Consider the following 20413-nt stretch of genomic DNA (forward strand, 5'->3'; position numbering starts at 1 on the left):
CCTCTCCACCACCTCACGTCAATTCATCATCACGACAGAGGTCCAGTACAGCCATTCTATAGGTTGATACTTGTTTTCTCCATGTGAAATGTTTTACTAGTTATGGTAAAATTACTGCCAAACACTATCTCCAATTAAGAGGACATCGTTCTTTTCAGAATGATGACTTGATCTGATATTTTGGGCACTTGTAGGTTTACAGACCAAATGGTTTCACAATTGTAAATAGAAAAAAAATTTAAATATCTGAGGTAAAAAAAAACTGACTCTTCTGACTACATTAAGTCTACACCACTGATGGTGTATAACTGTACAAAACACAAGGCCTATCTGTACTATAGAACCTCTTTCTCCTAATTATACTGTAATAATATGTAAAATAAAACCCTTATCACTGATACTATTATAATGTAATATAAACTTTGTAATGTAAAATAGAGCTCCATCTCTTACTACACATTTAGAAACATCTAAGGACAGATATCTGCAGCGTTCGGCACACGTGTGCTATCTACCTAACAGGTAGGTATATATGTAAACAGGCTGTACTGTTAAGACATGGGGAGATAAACCAGTGTGTGATGGTGTGCTGTACCTTTGGGGCGGTGTCACACATTTATCTGTCTAGACCTGGCTTTCCCACAACTCCCATCTTCACCCCTGACACTCGGAGACAGGATAGATACCACGCCAATCCTGTGGTTGTTAGTGAGTATATTGTACTCTTGGCCTCTTGTAACATTGTCAGGGATATACACATATGACCGGACAGGAAAACTGATCTGGGTTGAGTGTTATGAAATACACTGTCACAGGATCACGCAGTTATGAAATTTATTTGTGTGTACATCCATCATTGATATAAGAGAGACTTTTTTTGGTGTTATTCATGCCAACTCAATTCTGCTTCATGGCTCCTTATATGGTCATGATACCAGGAGGTGATATCTAAGTTATTGCTTCTGGACAATTGTGGTTTTTTTTAAATACGTTTGTCATAGGTGAGTGAACAACTGTAGAGATAAAAAAACTGAGGGAATAGGTCACATGTACAGTGGTATATGGAAAGGAAAGTATTTTAACTAGAGAGAGACATAAGGAATCCAATGGACGGAGAGATAGAGTGAGGAAAGAGGTGTGACTGGATGGTGAAGTAGAATCAGTCAGTTAGGAATGGTTGTTATGAATCAAGTTAATAGGGGTGGGAGTGAGGAGTATGATGGTGGGTATGCAGTATAAGACTGTTATGACATGGATTAAGAGTTATACATTTATCACCTATCATCTTTTTATTGTGTCTCATATTAATAATCAGTCTTTACCTGCTGATCGAAGGCAGACATGGTTGTTATTGTGACCAGTGATGTTATAATACCTGTTGATTGATCTACATCTCTCTGGCTTTGAATTTAGGTCTGAGATGTGATATGAGTAGAAATGTTTTAAACAGTATATTGGTGTGACTACAATAAGGGTTTTTATAGACTGTAAATCCTGTTCTGTATAGTGTCCAGTCTGTTGATGTGTACCTGAGGGCCAGTATTTATTGTAGTTCTCTGTTTATTGTAATTGGCTTACAGACAGGAGACTTCAGGCTACAATAAAACTAACATGGACCCACAAAACCACACAGGTAGCAGGATTTTGTAACAAGGAAGCTTGATGTTTATATTTCATGTTGATACAACCGTGACAAGCAAGATTTTCTCTGTGGTGTTGACAACACCATGTACCATCAGCCTGTCCTAGCAGTTATAACATGTGACTAAGGGATAGCTGTCTATAAAATGATTTCGGTTTTTCCTAAAAGTGAATATGGATAGGTTAATGTTACAGTAATCTGTTCATTTCTGTGCTAGAAAAATGGAATGGAAAACGAACAAGGTATGTAGATGGTTCCCCTTAACTGGCCATTGAGTGCTACACGCTCTTTGATAGTGATCTATATATGGAATTTATTCAATTTTTGCCCTGAAGTAGTGTAAATAGACTGGGGTTGTTATTGACTTTCTGAGTTGGTACTTGTTAGTACAGTAGGTCAGGGTTGTCATTAACTGAATTTGTATTTTTTGTTTTGTTTTGTATAGTGAGTCTGGGTTTTATTAACTTGTACAGCGAGTCTGGGTTTTATTAACTTGTACAGCGAGTCTGGGTTTTATTAACTTGTACAGCGAGTCTGGTAGGGTTGGGGTTGTGATAGATTGAGTTAGTACTGGTTTGTACAGTGAGTCTAAGTTGTAGTACATTGGGTTGGGTTGTGATAGATTGAGTTAGTACTGGTTTGTACAGTGAGTCTCGGTTTGTACAGTGAGTCTGGTTTGTACAGTGAGACTAGGTTGTAGTACATTGGGTTGTGATAGACTGAGTTAGTACCACTACACTACTTTAATATGTCCTTAACATCATGATAGTCTGTCAGTTACAAGGTCTAGTCAAACAGCTTTGAATATCAACATTTGATAAATAGACGTAAAATGGGTGTATTTTTTTTAATCAATTTTTTATGTCTTGTTAAAGCCTAATAGGTTTTACCATCTCCATAGTAACAAGCTATAAAAAGACCAGAAAGTATTATCAACATACTACTGCTGTACAGGTGGAGAACATAAACACAACAGCACACACTTTCTCATTCAGGATGTTGACATTGCGTAATTTTGAGAAATAATTGCAGTGAAAGCCTATTTCATGATGTCCCCCTTCTGTTGACTCCTTGAGGTTTGGTGACTAATATGTAGATAAATTTTAGTAGACTGTAATGTACAATTTCTTACTGAATGAGTCAACCTTGGTTTTGATTATCACAAGTAGTGGAAACTTTTGCAATCTTATTGAACCATTCAGCCTGATTTGGAGGTATTAACGTAGTCAGAGCCAACATTTGTTAGAAAAATAAAGAGAACATTATCAAGTGCAAGAAATAGGGAGACATGCATGGTTGTCTCAGTTTCAATGAATCATCGTTTTGTCTGGCATTATCAGTCATCATCAGATTGATCATTTTGTTGTGCTCCTTGAAGAGAGAGTTTAAAATTGCCGTTTTGCCCAAGTGTCCATCTGTTTGTCCGTCCGTCCATCATAATTTTGTCTAGAGTATAACACAAAACTGTAAGAGGTATCGACATAAGATTTGATAGGTAGATAGATCTCAACAAGGAGAAGTATAGTGCACCAGAATGGTCACTCTCTTATGCATAATTTAGGAATTATTGCTCTTTATTATTTTTCATACTTAAATTTTGTCCGGAGCATTACACTAAAACTTTAAAAGGTATCAAAATGAAACTTCATAGGTAGAAATATCTCAATGAGAAGGAGGGCAGTGCACTAGAAAAATAACTGTCTTATTGCCCTTTGTTATTTTTCCGATTTAAAGTCATTTGGGGAGCATAACCAGTCTCTGACAGCCCGGGGGCTGTTCCTTACATTCAGGATGATGATAACATTTTTTCAAGGCATGATCATGATGTCTCAGAAATGATTTTCTACATTATAGGAAAGGAGGAATATTGATATGACCTAATTGTGATCACTGTCAGTCTACTGTTATCAAATACTTCACATTGTAGTGTTTCACAAACTCTTATCTTGTCTTATCTTTGTGTTTTCCAGATGATTTGGATGATAAGGGAAAGAAAGCAGACTTTGATGAGAATGGCAACCCTTGTCTGAGAGAGCATGTTTCACAACCTTTTGCAAACAGCTATAGGCAAATGAGAGAACCACCCCAGCCTGTTGATAGAGGGGCAACTGCAAGCAAGGCCAGATTTCGTCAAAACCAAAATGGTTGTTTTCCTTCCAACTTTGAACAACTTGATAGCTATCCATTCAGTGGACAACAGGTGAAAGACCTTGAGGATTTGTCCACTACTCAGAGCTCTGCCGACACTGCACACAAAAAACGTAAAAAGGTGAAAAAGGAAAAGATTGTTCGTGCAGAAGAAATAGAGAACTATGTAGGGCATAAAGACTTAAGTGAACTTGTTAAATTTATTGAACAAGACAATGGCGGGCCAGCAGCCAAAAAGACTGGCAGGAAGATTAACCATACCACTGCTGCCCCCATACCCACGGACACGATCACAGCCTCTGTCAAAACGTCAGAGAAAAATGCTAAAAAGACTCGGGACAAGAAACACAAGCCATCTGTCGGTAACAAAGTGATAGAAGGTCATATTGGACGTGAACACAGTGAAAGTGTAAGTGCACTTAGTAGTAAAGAAGAAGAGGAGGAGGAAGTAGCAGAGAAAGTGGTGGAGGAAGAACTACCTAGCGTCCAACAGCTGGAGGATAGTGAATTGGAAGCAGTGATTGTTGAGAATCCTGTTGCTTTTCAGAGCAAGGATTCTCCACTTCTCATTCAAAATACTAGTGTTTCTGTGAATACAATGGGAAATTCTTATGGACGAACCTCAAAAGAGGAGAATGGATTAATTACCTCAGAAGAAAGTGTTTTAGAGGCATGTGAAAAGCTAAATAACGATATATCGGGTGAAAACAACAAAGACTTCTCCAAGCTTGTCACTCAAAATAATCATGTGGTGCATGGTATCGGCAAAGTCAAAATCAACAGTTTGCATGAAAATGATAAGATACATGAGGACAAATCGGTAAAAAATAATAAAAAGAAAATGGGAAGTGTGACTGTTGAAAATTCTGCAAGTGTACATGTCAATAACAAAAAAACAGACAAGGTTAAGAATGTTACTGGTGAGGAAAAAATCATTACTGATGGCACAAACAATGTAAAACACAACAATAACAAAAACTCCAAGGTCAAAGGGGAAGTCACCCCTGTGGATACCATGGAAGGTGAAGGTCAGACAAAACCAGACCTTGTGAAGGTCGCACCATGTAAAGCTTCGGCTTCCTCTGCTGCAGCTGCCAATGTTAAAAACAATGTGTTATTGTCAAAGGAGAATTATGGTAACTACATTTTTACTGACCTTGACCTGCCAGCCAAGGAGCCAGAGTTTACTGTTGTCGGGAAGAAAAAGAAACGTCCAGTGACTGGCCCAGTACACAATACACCTCAGATGATCAAAGAACCTAATATCAACCACAGTATTAAAAATGGCAATATGCATGCCACTTTAAGGACAGTAGGGCGTGCGGAACGTGCTCGTAAGCCAGTGCCACGATCAGTAACCCCTCCCCCACGTAATAGTCTGTCTACTACAGACAGTCTTGACTCTGAGAGACTGCGAGATCTCAGTCCCTCGTCATTCCCAGCTCTAAGCAGCTCCAGCTCCAGCATCAACTGTGGCCGTCAGACATTCAGGGAAGGCCGACGAAACTCCACAGGGGATGTTCCTTGTAAGGAGATCGCTCTAAAGGTCCAAGATGATAGTAGTGACATTGAGTCTGTCAAGTCACTCCCTGTGGCCCAGGGTGGCCCACTCCTCCCAGTCTCCTATGCTAAGATGGCTGCCTCCCCCAAGCCCAGCAACACTTCACTTGCTGGCAGCAGTGGGGAGACAGAAGAGGTGTATGATAGCTCACTGGAAGCCAACAAAGAGTGGAAAAGTGCTAACTGGAAGGGAAGTCCTACAGAAAGGAGGCATTCCATTGGCTCAAGTCCAGAAAACAACCTGAAGGATATAGATAATGGGCTCCCAACCCGTCAGAAGTATGGGGGCAGTCAGGAGGTACTGATCACCCCAGGGGAAGCTGAGGAGGGATCAGCTACTCTTGGAGATGAGGAGGGAGTATCCCCTGATGCTAGTCCTAGTGTTTCTTTCATGACGGAGGACCCGTTAGAGGTAGTTATACCCTCAGCTAGTGCTCCAGTTTGTAGTAAGGTAATGTTTGGTGATGTTACAATGCCAAGTGTTTCAAATAGTTACAAAAAGACAAATTTAGTATCAAACCATCAGGCTTCTGTTTCATCCACCACCACCGTTCCTGACACTCTGCTGCCAAAGGACACAAGTGTGGTCACTCCCCTCAACGGGAGTGGTGTATGTGCTCACCCCTCATCAGTGGAGGGTTCAAACAGTGTCCCAGGAGAGTGTGCCCAGGCTGTGAAGGAACCAAGCCCCGAATGTGGGGGTCAGCAAACAACTAAGTCACTTGTGCCTCCCACTAAACATCAAACCGGAAACGGAAGGAAAATCCACAAAAACAAATCTGTCATTTTCTTAGACAAAAGACTGAATCAGGTGCCGAAAAATTTAGGAATTACATTTGGCTTTGAATTGGGTATAGATACCAATTCAATTGGGAATTCTCCAGAACAATGTAGTATTGCCGTTGATGACACATCTACTTCATCTCTGTCTACCACCTCAGTTCTAAGTCATCAGTCAAGCCCCAGTGACAGTGATGTTCCAAGTGTGGATACAAATTCTGTGATAACTTCTTCACATCAACATAGTCATTCAGAAACTTCCAGTGAAATGTGTATGTCTTCTAGTTTTAACGTTGATAATGAAAAAAGCAAACAAAATGTTGTTACAAATTTATCAAAAGACAATATATCCAAAATTAGCCATTCCCTTTCAGGGAAAAATGGTATTGTATTACCTAAAACAGAAAATTGTGAAAATATTTCATCTGCCTCATCAGAAACAAGCAATATGGCAGTACATAGTTGTCAGACATCAAATTCAACCATAGAAAACAAGATCTCTAGTGACCCTGATATATCCAAGGGAAATAACTCCAGGCCAAACAGCATTGTTGTATGCTTTGGAGATTCTAATAATAAAGTGACAGATTTAGCTATTTCAATTCCCAGTGCTAGTGATAAGACTGATTGTGCCAGGCAGCTTAGGTTTGTTCCTGAGAAGGATGTGGACAAGACCTGCTTTAATATGGCTGAGGCTGTGTCCTACGTTGTCAGAGGTACGTAAGATAGGTCATTTTGTTTGTTTGGCTGATTGGTAAGTTACACCCATAATACAGGTTGTCATGTTTGTCAGGCTATGGTGTCATAAGCAGTACTGTAAGACTTGATTATATCAATTTTCTATGATACATTATTTTCGGTTCTCAATTATCTATATCTATACTGTTGGATATGTATAAGCTTCATCATACTTCAATGACTGGTTCATGCTGACAAGATTCTGACTTTCGTTTTTACATTGTACATGCTACAGCAAAATTGCAAATATATCATCACTTGCATTTGTGTTATTTTGCAATAATTTGTAGTCATGTTGCCAAACCACTGAAAACTTTCACCATTGTTTAGAACATAATTACCATAGATGTAACTTCTGTCAGCCGTGAAAACAAGCTAAAAGATGTGTTGTTATCAACATATAAAAGTTTACTTGTACTACTTATCACTTCATGCTTGTTAGATATCTTAAACCAAACATTTGTGGAAGTAGTCCAATTATGAAATTTTTAAAGTCATCTTCAGTTGCGGATGACTTATCCTCGTAGTATTGCATCATTCATCATCATCTGTCAACCACCTTAAACATTTCACTGTTGGGTTTCATATGTTAAAACTAAAATCCATGACCTTATCTACTGTAGATAAAAAAAATGTCTACTTTCCCCTAAACGCTGAGACCACTGCAGTATTTGACTTTGGTGTCTGTAAACCAGCAGACACCAAACAAGCTCATCATCTCATAAAAACATCCAAGACAGAAAAATCATTAAATAATAGGCAAACATGTCAAACCAAGGCTGATGTTTCTATCAGTTAGAGCACTAAACAGTCCTTCCATAGAAATAAAGCTAGGCTTGTGCTGGAAAATATCGGATAGACAACATTAGCTCTGTTTACTTAAATGTCTGAACCATTATTCACATCTTAACTATGTTTTAAGTCACCTATCACAAGAGGCAATGGATTCCTGATCTGAGGGAACTCTAGGTTCAGTACTTACATATAGGAGGCCTAATTAACCACAGAACATTGAAGGCTTTGTTAATTATCAAGTCTTTTATCACATTGGCCTTACTTGTGACTCCAACACTATCTGTTTTATAAAACTTTATATCTTGTTAGTTACATGCCATAGGTCAATTTTTTATAGAATTTTGAGTTTAATAGAAATAATTCTGAAAGCCTATATGCGCTGTGAGACCATTAAGGATTGTTTGGTTTGAGGTCAAAGCCATATCATTAGCTCCAGTGCATACTAACTTTCGATCTACAAAAACAGAAATTTGTCATAATTATTATAGTATTGTAACATCTTGGATGCCTCAAACTCATTTAAGGTTTGAGAGAATATCACTCATTTAGTCCCACACTAATACTTGTTATTTATCTCCGGGCCACCTTGTCTAGGGCATACCATCACCTACAACGTACCAGTCTTACATGATGAGTCTCTTGGGTTGGAGTGTTGTAAGACCAGGTTGACATTTTTACCGGTTACAGTATATGTTTACCATGTGTTTCATTAGCTTTGCCAATTTCATGTGTGATAAGTTCTTGTTTGGATGGCATTGTGTCTCAGGGTCACATGATGTCTCAGGGTCATATGATGTCTCAGTGTCACATAACACATGATGCAAAACATGTTAGATGATCATGAGAGGTAACAAATGGCTGTGGTTACATCCTTTTGTGGCGCCATTATAATCAGACAAAATTGACATGTAATCTCCTTTCATTAGCATGTGGATTACAAGTTTATATTCTTATATGGTAAATATGCAAATCCATCCAGGAAAATGGTGATTGTTTTGTTGCATTTAAAAAAGACATGTATGTCTTAAACTTAATAAATGGCAGATGGCATACCTAACAGAGAATATAATGTCCAGCTTGAATATTTCAAGTAACGTTCAGTATGGCAGATCATTCTGTTCAGAATGTTGTTACCAAAGCCTACAGTAACTCCACATACTCTATAACAGATAGAAGTTTGTTTATATGCTGTTATGTAATAATCACAAACATGGCTAGATGATTTTGGGTTGTTACTCTACCACCTCAGTCTGATGGTGTGAAAAATAATGTAACAGATGTTCACAACTGTACAGGTGTACAATCTGCAATCCAAGATAGCTGATTCAATCAGATTTGTCAGGTTTTTTTATGGCTAACAAAACAAGGTCCTCCATCACATTTTATTTACGATGGTTTTAATTGAAACCTGTATATTTATTTTAAGCAATTAAGAATGATACTACCTGCCCTCAGACCTTATAAAACATTACCGGTTGACCTTTATTTAGCTGTTGTTTGTTTGGTTTTGTTATCTATCAGAAAATAGCTTAAATCCAAGTGAGATGTAAAGTCATGAATTATTGCTACCAGCCTTTCTAGGGTTTTATTTATCATTTTCTGTGTATTTTCTTTGTGTAGAAGAAGTATTTTGATAGTTATAATGACCTTTTATCACTTTTAAAGACAATCATATATTTTAAGCATTTATTAATTCATAGTTTACACTTTTTTTGCAGAATGGGACAGATTTATACAGTTGAAAGACAAGCGTAAGTACAACATCCAGAACTTATAGAATATTGAAGTAGATCTTGTCTGTAAAACCTTGAATTATTGTAAGTACAATGTCAGTGGTGATTTCTACAAACACATGGGCAAGATGTGGGAGAAAAAGGTTACTCTAGGAAATGATGCTCAAGTCTAGCTTCTACCTAGTATTTTGGATCAGAAACTCTTATTCTGTCAGTATTAAGTGTGCATGAGACTAATTAACTCCAGAGAGCTGTATCTTTGTCCAGGCAAAGTATTGATAAGGGGTAATTCCATCTCTGACAGTATGGAGGGATGTGGAAGTAAGTAGGTTAATACTATTATAGGGTTATATAATGTATATAAGATTATACTATATCACCTTCTGGGACTTTTAGTCGGTGATTCCATTTTGGCCTCTTTCTGCCAGTGGTAGAAATCTATGTACCAGTATGTGTAGGTGGGTTTCTGAAGGTTTTCACAGTAGACTATCTGTCACATTGACAGGATCCAGACTCATGTGCAAGAAGGGGGATATATATATAGACTGACAGTTTATATCTGTCAATAAACACTTTCAGGAAAGAAAGGTAAAGATATTAATTAGTCAGACCTGTTAATAAGACCTCCTTAAAGAGAATGAGAAAGTCAAACTAAATAGCCAGATTTGTCAGTAATGATTCCATTCAGGCAAAAACCAGGAACGTTTAACTAAATAGTCACAACTGTCTATAAAGACCTTCTAAGGAGAGACCAGTGTAACTAAATAGTCACATCTGTCTATAAAGACCTTCTAATGAGAGAACAGTGTAACTAAATAGTCACAGCTGTCTATAAAGACCTTCTAAGGAGAGAACAGTGTTACTAAATAGTCACATCTGTCTATAAAGACCTTCTTAGGAGAGAACTAAATAGTCACATCTGTCTATAAAGACCTCCCAAGGAGAGAACAGTGTAACTAAATAGTCACATATGTCTATAAAGACCTTCTAAGGAGACAACGGTGTTACTTAATAGTCACATCTGTCTATAAAGACCTTCTAAGGAGACAACGGTGTTACTAAATAGTCACATCTGTCTATAAAGACCTTCTAAGGAGACAACGGTGTTACTAAATAGTCATATCTGTCTATAAAGACCTCCCAAGGAGAGAACAGTGTAACTAAATAGTCACATCTGTCTGTAAAGACTTTCTAAGGAGACAACGGTGTAACTAAATAGTCACATCTGTCTATAAAAACCTTCTAAGGAGAGAACGGTCTAACTAAATAGTCACATCTGTCTATAAAGACCTTCTAAGGAGAGACCAGTGCAACTAAATAGTCACATCTGTCTATAAAGACCTCCTAAGGAGGGACATGTGTAACTAAATAGTCACATCTGTCTATAAAGACCTCCTAAGGAGAGAACAGTGTAACTAAATAGTCACATCTGTCTATAAAGACCTTCTAAGGAGAGAACAGTGTAACTAAATAGTCACATCTGTCTATAAAGACCTTCTAAGGAGAGAACGGTGTTACTAAATAGTCACATCTGTCTATAAAGACCTCCCAAGGAGAGAACAGTGTAACTAAATAGTCACATCTGTCTATAAAGACCTTCTAAGGAGAGTCCAGTGTAACTAAACAGTCACATCTGTCTATAAAGACCTCCTAAGGAGAGAGCAGTGTAACTAAATAGTCACATCTGTCTATAAAGACCTCCCAAGGAGAGAACAGTGTAACTAAATAGTCACATCTGTCTATAAAGACCTTCTAAGGAGAGAACAGTGTAACTAAATAGTCACATCTGTCTATAAAGACCTCCTAAGGAGAGACCAGTGTAACTAAATAGTCACATCTGTCTATAAAGACCTTCTAACGAGAGAACAGTGTAACTAAATAGTCACATCTATCTATAAAGACCTCCTAAGGAGAGAGCAGTGTAATAAATAGTCACATCTGTCTATAAAGACCTCCCAAGGAGAGAACAGTGTAACTAAATAGTCACATCTGTCTATAAAGACCTTCTAAGGAGAGACCAGTCTAACTAAATAGTCACACCTGTCTATAAAGACCTTCTAAGGAGAGAACAGTGTAACTAAATAGTCACATCTGTCTATAAAGACCTCCTAAGGAGAGACCAGTGTAACTAAATAGTCATACCTGTCTGTAAAGACCTCCTAAGAAAAATGTTACTACATTGACCTGTCTATAAGAAACCTGTTTATGAGAGAACAGGGTAATTACAAAGTCTGACATAAAGTTTTATATTGATAGGTTGGAGTGAATATTCCATTAACTATTCTAGATGTTTGTAAATGATAACAGTGTTTTGTAGATCATGATTAGTGAAAGTTTAGCCCAATTTCTTGCTAAAGATACTTTTGTTGATACTCTGATGTAATTTTGTTCCTTTTCTACATGTATGCATACATAGGTATGAAGTGGCCCAGTTGTAAGATATATTTTGTCCATTTCATGTTATTGGTGATTGATGGATGTTGAAGCTGTGGACTGTGATAATATCTGTGTTTTATATATCTTTGCAGAACCAGCCAGTGTAGTTGTGTACAGCAGCTCTGAGTAACACACAGCATTAACGTATCACACCACTCTGTTGTCATGGAAACAATTTAGTACACAGTGTTCAGAGAATAGGACAAGGGGAGACAACCCATCAACAAACAGCAACATCTGATGTTAACTTTCTGTCAACACATGAGCTTATGTTTGCCTACCGCCCATGTCTATGTACAAGCCTTATAAATCCTTATATTTATTTGCCATAGTTGTCTATTTTGCATTGACATAGGCAATGTATTTTTGTTATGGAGTGGAAAACATGCATTTTATTTCACAAAGCAATTTTGATGTAATTCTTGCAGTTTAGACAATGTTAGAAATTTAGAGAATAAATTTATGTGAATTTACGGGGTTGAGTTATAGCCAACAGGGATTGTTTGATCATGATGGGTTTTTCAAGCTGCAGGATCCACTGACAGGATTCTATAATTGTTTTTTACTGTTGATTGTTGGTGTATTAGGTACTAGGTACACAAGTTGCTGCTCAAATAGATATCTATCACTGTACCCGAGCTAGCACACAACCTTGTCCTTGTTAACGTATCTCAGACTTTTACTCACTGCTTGCCATGCAGTTTTTAATGTAAAATTACATAGATTTTTCTTTCAAAAATGCTTTAAAAGAATATGCGTGGATTGGGAAATCTTAATTTTCCTTGCTAGAGACAAAACATGCTGATATGAAAGATATTTTCCATTTAAGTATTAGAGACATCCCAAAGTGCATGTTGTTTTGAAATAATTTATTAAATCTCCTGAGATATACATTATACATGTATAAACAGAGACAGTCAAATGAGTCTGTTATCGCAAAGAAATATTAACAATAACACTTAACAAAAGAAAAAAAATCAGAATCTGTTATGTTGATACATATAACGTACATCTTCGGAAGTCGTGAATAATTCAATACTGATGTAAAATCTAATAAAAGTAGTTCTACGATGTAAAGAAAAAATTAAAAGGTGAGGGAGAAACTTCTACCTGGTAAGGTAGATAACCTTACTTTTGAGAATGGTAAGGGAGATAACCTTACTACTGATAATGGTAAGGGAGAAATTTTGAAATGATGTAGCCTTTAGCTTGCAGTTGACCAAAAGGGAGATAATCTTGTCTTTGACTTATAGATAAAAGGTTAGTTAGAAGTATTATGAAGTCGTTGCTAACTAATGCCTCTCTACCATTTGTATTTGTCAAAAAAGTTACCAGTAAGTGGCCAGCGTAAAAGAGCAGCAACAATTAGGTACACTGCTGCAAAATAAGGGTTAGAACAAACATTGTTTATGCCAAAATACTTTTAAGAGATAGAATATTGAAATATTCTTGTAATGTTATTGTTGTTATATAGCTCAGGTCACATGAGGCATATTGAAAAAACTACAATCTCAATATTCTAGTATTTGTTCCAGTACAGAATTGTTGAAATTTAGATTTAATTTATTACCTCCCACAAACATCCAAGTCCACAAACAAAAAGTGTTTTAAGTTGATTTTTATATTTGTTTATTTCTTTATCAAATGTATTATTTATCATTTTGTGAATGTTGTTATTTTCCTTAACTTCTTAAGATTTGAAATGGTTTTTATTTCCCTGATCATAAAATCTAGCTTGGTACATTCAGTTTGAGTTTTATACTGTTATCTTGTCGGGATTTGGTCACGCCAATAGGCAGGGTTGATGTGGGTGTCATATAATTCATTGCTTACTTAGTCTCAACACATTCAAATGGGAAAGAAAATCAATGAAACATGGATTTTCGATTTAAAGAAATACAGTTTTTCTTATAATCAGCCTCTTTTTACAGAGAATAATAGAATTAACTATTGGAAACATGCTTAGCTTATTGACATTAAAGAAATTTCTGTTGTTCCTACCATTGCAATGATGATAAGTACAGCTGTTAGCTATTTCCAGGTGCTGTTACAACATGACAAAACCTCATGAAGAATCCGTCAAATTCAGTTTTAAGGAAGAAACTTTTTAGAAAATATACTTACGTTTTTTAGAAACATCCAGATAAAATGTAACTGCACATGTATTGATCAAGTCCAAGAAGATACAAGACTTGTGACAGTAGAGGGACACCTCGATGTTAACAACATTCCTTTTTTGACTGTGTCACAAGTTTGAGTAAGTCATTGTATCACTGTATGTCTGTTACCTTGTGAAAGTCAGACAATAAACTGCATTTTAGTCCTAGAAACATGCACTGTCTTGTGTGTTCCATCATACCCAGAACTGTTTTGATATTTTTGCACTGCATATCTGAGAAAAAATTTATTTTAACCTTTGTAATATTTGTGTTGGTTTAATTAAGAAATCTGTTAAAATTGTTAAATGATTTATATTATATATACAGGCATGTAATGCTGTTACTCTATTAATGATGTGTACTGTATTTATATACTGGCTCCTATGTTTACATTCACTGAAATGTTTCTTCAAAGTTTTATTTGCTCAACAAACTATTTTGATAACTTTTTTTCATTTCATGTTTGTAAGAGGGATGTGATTTTTAGGAAATTAATTATTTTGAAATGTAGGGAAAAAGAAAATAATAAGAAAACATGGATAATGTTATAATACCATTTAATTTGTTTGAGATTGGAAATTGGAAAGAAATGTTTTGAAAGATCAGATAAAGGGGTTGCAGGGCGCTATGTATAGATCAACTTAAAAAATGTTTGTTTTTGTATACAAGAATTGTGGAGCAGGTTAGTGGTGAAGCCTTAAGGTTAGAAGGTGAGAGATCAGAGGTCACTAACACATAGAATGCTTCACAACTTAAGAGTACTAGTGTTAATAGTTATTGGTGAGAAACGGTGAATGTGTTGTCTCGGGCCCAGTACTTGGGAAGAATGACACACATGAGGTGTAGAAGGATCGTGTGTTTATGAACAATGTTACATAATTATGATGATACTTGCAATTATTTTCCATTTTGTTTCTTTGATTCCTTTTGTTCAGTTAATCATTTGCAAGAAAGGTGTTTGTTTTGAGGGAAAAAGGTGAAATTGTCTTGTTTGTGCCCTTGGTTTAATTGTAGAAGTGCTGATATAACCATGGTAATATTTCAGTCAGGCATTAGAACTCATTGGGTTGAATCTCTGGTTTAATTCTTAATGTGATACAACATGAAGGAAAGTAAAAAGGTAAAGAAAAAATTACTCCAAGTTGGTGACACTGATTGAAAAATTGTAGCTTCTTCAGGTTTTTTATTAAAAAAAAAAGTTTATTTTGTTGAATCCAACCTATTTACAATATTGAAATAAATCATTACAAACATCTTAATGGCTATGAAAATATGAAGGTTTTAGTTTTTTTCCATACTAAGCCACAATTCCCAGTCACGTCCATATATGGGAATTTGCTGAGTTTGTTGCCATGGTTATGTTCTCATATTGTACCACAGGAGGCTTATAGGACCACGGTATCTGTAGTAAAACTGAATTTCTCCGGTGTTTATATTTTACCAGTGAAGTTAGGACCTGTATTCATAAATATTAATGGTTAACTTAACAGATGAATGGAAGTTTATTTTGGCCTTTATTTAAAGACAGATGTTTTTTACAACAACTATATGAATATTGTGTTGGATAACGCTGGTAGCTGATACCATGTTACAGTTTACATACATAATGTGTCTGCGTACATTTGTCATCACAAAGAAAAAGATGGTTCATCTGACATCCATGATGCACCACACACAAACAGTGTGTCACTATATACAACAAAGGCCTTTTTGTCTTGTTTTGAGAACATCATTAATCAATAGGGAAATACTAGTAAGGTTTCAATTGTAAACATCAAATTTTTGGATTTGAGCATGACTGTGGGATTATTGTTAAAAAAATCCCTAGAAAAGGCCTGAGTAATTCACACAGAAAACCTTGCTTCAATCACAATGAAATTATTTCCTGATTAATGAGCTGTTGTTTGGAGGTATAGATTAGACCGTACACGTTATATTTACAAGTAATATGCTTTCCTCAACAACAGTCTCTGAGTTGATGTATGTGTGGGGAGTAATGGTAATTGTGAGGATTAGCTTGAATGACACCATTTCTGATGTGGTGATATTAGTAGCTAGAATTGTGGCCCCTCCTGTGGTGGTGTGCAAGGTTTACTTTGAGTGTAAGTGGACTCCTGCAGCAACAGCTGCCTCGTCTTTCTTGTTCACAATCCTTACCTTTGATAGATGCATATAATTTGTTACTCCAGGTAATATTCAAGATGTGTTATAGCAGTATATACAGAACTACTAAAATTAATTAAAGCAAAAACAACTGTATTAAAATAACAGGATAAAATTCACAAGCTAAACAAACTTGCATGGAAATCACCTAGTTACGTAAAGATCAGCATTACATATTGTGGATTGAATAATGAAGCTGTTCAGGGGAGATCGCCAGAGAGCCACTAAATGTTAAAAGAAAAAAAGCGAAACTGATCTCCCTCAGAACCAACATGTCTCTACATTGTCATAATACATCCTTCATCACTTGTAGGTGAACTAGAATTCATTCGATACATCAAACTGTCATCTAGCTCATATAAATCGTTTTCAACATACACTTGCAATGCATTAACTTTCTGTTCATCATTATCAGGCAGTTGTAAGACTCAAGTTACCAATGCTGATCGTAGGTGCAAACATTATCTCATGTATTACTTTATCAATAATTTAGATGCTTTGATACAGTAAAAACATCGGTAGCAACATGTGTCGGAGAATTTACTGTTTTTGCAAAGAACTGAAATGATATTCAACATTTATCTTTATTTTGTTAAAGTGTTAAGTCAACATCTTTTGTAGGATACTCTGTAGTGTGTCACTGAACAATACATGGCTATAAAAATTACATGAACACAGCTGATGTTACTTTTTCTACTTGTGGAAGCTGTGTGTGGCCTACTCAGGACCACATGCTTTGAATCTGTCTCAACTTGGGCATTTCTATACTTTGCATTTAAAAGAAAAGTATTAAGAGTCATTAGTATTGAAAAAATAAAATTGTTTGAGAATTTTGTCGAATTGCTCATAATGTACAGATCTACTTCAGAGACAGATTGATCTTGTGGGCAATTTCCACAATCAACCTTTGTATAAGGCCAGTTAATTTCCACCTGTCTGATGGGATCCATCATGGTTGGAGACTTGGGTCTTCCTATGTGACTAGACTCCACTAGGTGGGGCATTCCCTGTATTTTACATTCATGTTACCCTGCTTTATACCATCCTTATTAATGTGCCTTTAACTGTTAGAATTCTATCATATTCAGATCACCCTTTCCTCCAACACTGACAAGTCCCATTTATATAGCACTGATATGCCATGAAGACTTTACAATGGCATTCACCATGTTTTCAACAACATTCTACCAAGCAACTATTTTCCACTCCATAGGGAATGAAAGTTGGGACTTTCAAAACAAATCCTCAAGTTGTTGCTTTTATGTAATTAAATAATAGCCAGATAAATGTCGCGCCCCATTTTATACCTGTGACAGCTACATTCCCCCTTTCTGCTGACACTGCAGGAGTCCTTGAATGAGAGTTGAAATTAACTAGCTTTGGCTGTTGGCTAGCATTTAAAATATTTCCCTAATTATTTTGTATTACAAATTTAAATGCTTTAATGTTTTGAAAGATGAGTATTGTATATTTATGTATACCATAGGGAAAGATTCAGGGGCAGATAATTAAATTTTGCCAAGGTGGAGAGGCAAAGAATCAGGGGCAGATAATTAGTGTTTGCCAAGGTGAGAGCTTTTTGAGATATTACACAAATTGGTTTTAAAAACTGGACAAAATCACCAAGTATTCATTTCCTTCTTAGCTGTTTATTTTCCTTTATCAATTTGTGATGCAGTCAAACTAGCCTAATTCTAAAATATAGTGGAAAAAAAGAACACTTTTTTGAAATAATTTTGTGTAAGTTTGTAGATTATACAAACTTAAAATAGATATTGAACCGAAAAATGCCCACAATATTTATATTATTACTGTTTTCTGTGTCATTGTCAACAGCAGTCTGTATACCTTGGAAATAAAATGCTTACTGAATAAAGACATCTTTGTGTTGTTATGTTGTTTGCACCATGTCTTTGAGGCCCTGAATAGAAGTGCTGTGCTTATAGTAATTGCAGCATCTGTCTGTCTGTTTTTACTTTTGTTCCTGGAGATTATATCAGAATAAGGAATACCGAATTTTCTTAAATTTTACATGTGCAATAATTGGTTTAAAAGGTACTTAAAATCAAGGTCGCCGTTACTAAAATAGAACTGGGAATATGTTGTCAATAATACATGGTCTGGGAAATTGTTACTGGAAACTTTTTCAAAGACATAATAAAAAAAAAAACTGGACTGAAATCTAATGAAAACCTGCTGGAGTTTTTGGTAATGGTCAAATTTTCAATATTCTATTGGCAGAATATTTCGTTATGAAAGTATGAAAAATGGGTCTAAGTCATTTATTTGAGAAAATTGGTTGACCTTCGTCTAGGCATGCAACATGCCCAACATCAGCTCCCTCAGCCTTTTGATTATAATTTAAAGGCAATCAAAATAAATTTGTGATAACAATCTTTCATTGGCAAAATCCAAGAAGTTTGCCTGTCAGCTAATTTGTTTTTCCGATTAAAAATTGACAGCTTCTCTTCATCCCTTATTATCAGAATTGTTAAAGTGTCAAATCTACAAGATATTTTGTAAATGGTGGATGTTTTGAAATGTTCATTATGCTACTACCATCGGTAAAAATAATGCCAGTCTCTATTTCACAGACGAGAAATTGCATTCCTCAGTCCTTAAGTGTTCTATGGTACTTTTTGTCTTCTACATTTGTATGCTTTAAACTAAATAGGCATCTGCCTTCTTAGCAAATCCAAATGCACTTAGCAATTCAGGACAGATGATTCCTCTCATTAAACCCCTTGTCTACCTCTTAAAATTATTCTGATTGGAACAAGATGCTCCTTGAAAGATTTGGAAGATGGATGTTGTATCTCATCAGTTCATCAACAAGAGGCAAAGGGGCCTAAACAGTCACCTCAGTAAACTCAATAGAAAAAATTGAAATGAATGTGTAGTGTAGAGAAATGATAAATGCTATTTGTACAAGGACATGGAAGAGTTTGACCTTACGAACATTATATCCATTAGGAGTATTTGATTCTATATTTGGGTATTGACCAGATTTTTCAAATTTGGCAATATTGCCCTGCCTATCATCCAGGGTCAATGTGTACATAACATTCATACTTACAATTCTTAACAAGTTTAATTCATTTTCAATAGAAAATAAACAAATTATGCTCAAAAATGTGATTTTCCTAAATAAACTCTTACCTACTCCCCAGGGGGAAATGTTGGACCCTGGAGCCAAAAATAATTTTATAATTGTGACAAAGCACCTTTAGACCCTTCCATACATGAAGAGTATTTGATGGTACCCACCTGAGGGTGGGAACCAGATAATTTACAATTTTGGTCAACTTTTAATCATAGATGATTTCTGCAAAGTTTACAACACACGCCAAACACCAGATGTCGCCAGACAAAAGGATATTGCAATAGGTCTGCGCGAGATTGTCTTGGGTTACCTAGCTAAAGCAGACCTATTTTGAAAAAGTTGATGGACTTGTGAATGCGGTCTCTCATCAGTTTTACACTCTTTGTTCCATCGATAAAATCATTTTAAAAAGAGTGACAAATGGATGCTGTTCCAACGAAGCCTTCAAACCAAATGAAAATAAACAAAAACTAGGAGAAAAATTCTTGTATCATTTATTGTAACCATGTTTACAGTCTAAAATATCCACAGGGTCTAGTACACGCTTATAACACCGACATTAACTATACATGTGTAACAGACAGAATCTGCAGCCGGTATAAACTAGTATCAAATCTATTTACATTGCGTGGGTCATATCAATCTTTACAAAAGTGAATTGATGGAGATAACATGAGTTATTGTAGTTAGATCCTTTGTTCACCCTTTCCCTATAACAAGAAGTCGCTCTGATTTTATTGTCAAATTACTGGTAAATTACCCCCTCATAGGGTCATGAGATAAACCAACAAAAACGTATAAAAAAAAGTATCCATGAAGCATGAAATTTTCATCAAAATTTGTCATACCAGACAAAACCAACCTGATTCTATTTTTAGTACAAACAAACTACCTGTAGTGTACGACAGTTCTAAAACACCATTTAGAACAATACTCCACAATAAATCAATTCATAATTCAGGGGGACATTTGATTGTTTCATCCATTCAACGATTTTACAATGTAACAATTAATATTCAGCAGAATCCCTTTCAAGCTGCCAAATCAGCCTCAAACATTATCAGCCTCTAGCATTAGCGATTGCATCGGTAACAAGGGTTTTTGGTACCAGCATGTTATGTACAGAAAGAAGGACTTTCAACAGGTTGATAGCAAT

The 20413-nt window shown here is 36.0% G+C and overlaps 1 protein-coding gene across 1 annotated transcript in view; it reads left to right on the forward strand.

The window, feature by feature from the left end:
* The window catches only part of LOC132555537 (uncharacterized), a 59401-nt gene extending 41369 nt beyond the window's left edge, over nucleotides 1–18032 (forward strand). Inside the window, exons 3-5 of the mRNA XM_060219885.1 lie at nucleotides 3613–6846; nucleotides 9382–9414; nucleotides 11925–18032. Of these exons, the coding sequence (XP_060075868.1) occupies nucleotides 3613–6846; nucleotides 9382–9414; nucleotides 11925–11962 (3305 nt within the window). The 3' untranslated portion in view covers nucleotides 11963–18032. The remainder of the gene's footprint in view (nucleotides 1–3612; nucleotides 6847–9381; nucleotides 9415–11924) is intronic.
* The last annotated feature ends 2381 nt before the right edge of the window (nucleotides 18033–20413 follow it).

Source organism: Ylistrum balloti, unplaced genomic scaffold (genome assembly GCF_031769215.1).
Source record: "Ylistrum balloti isolate Yb309-2 unplaced genomic scaffold, AGI_CSIRO_Ybal_v1 Utg370504, whole genome shotgun sequence".
NCBI lineage: Eukaryota > Metazoa > Mollusca > Bivalvia > Pectinida > Pectinidae > Ylistrum > Ylistrum balloti.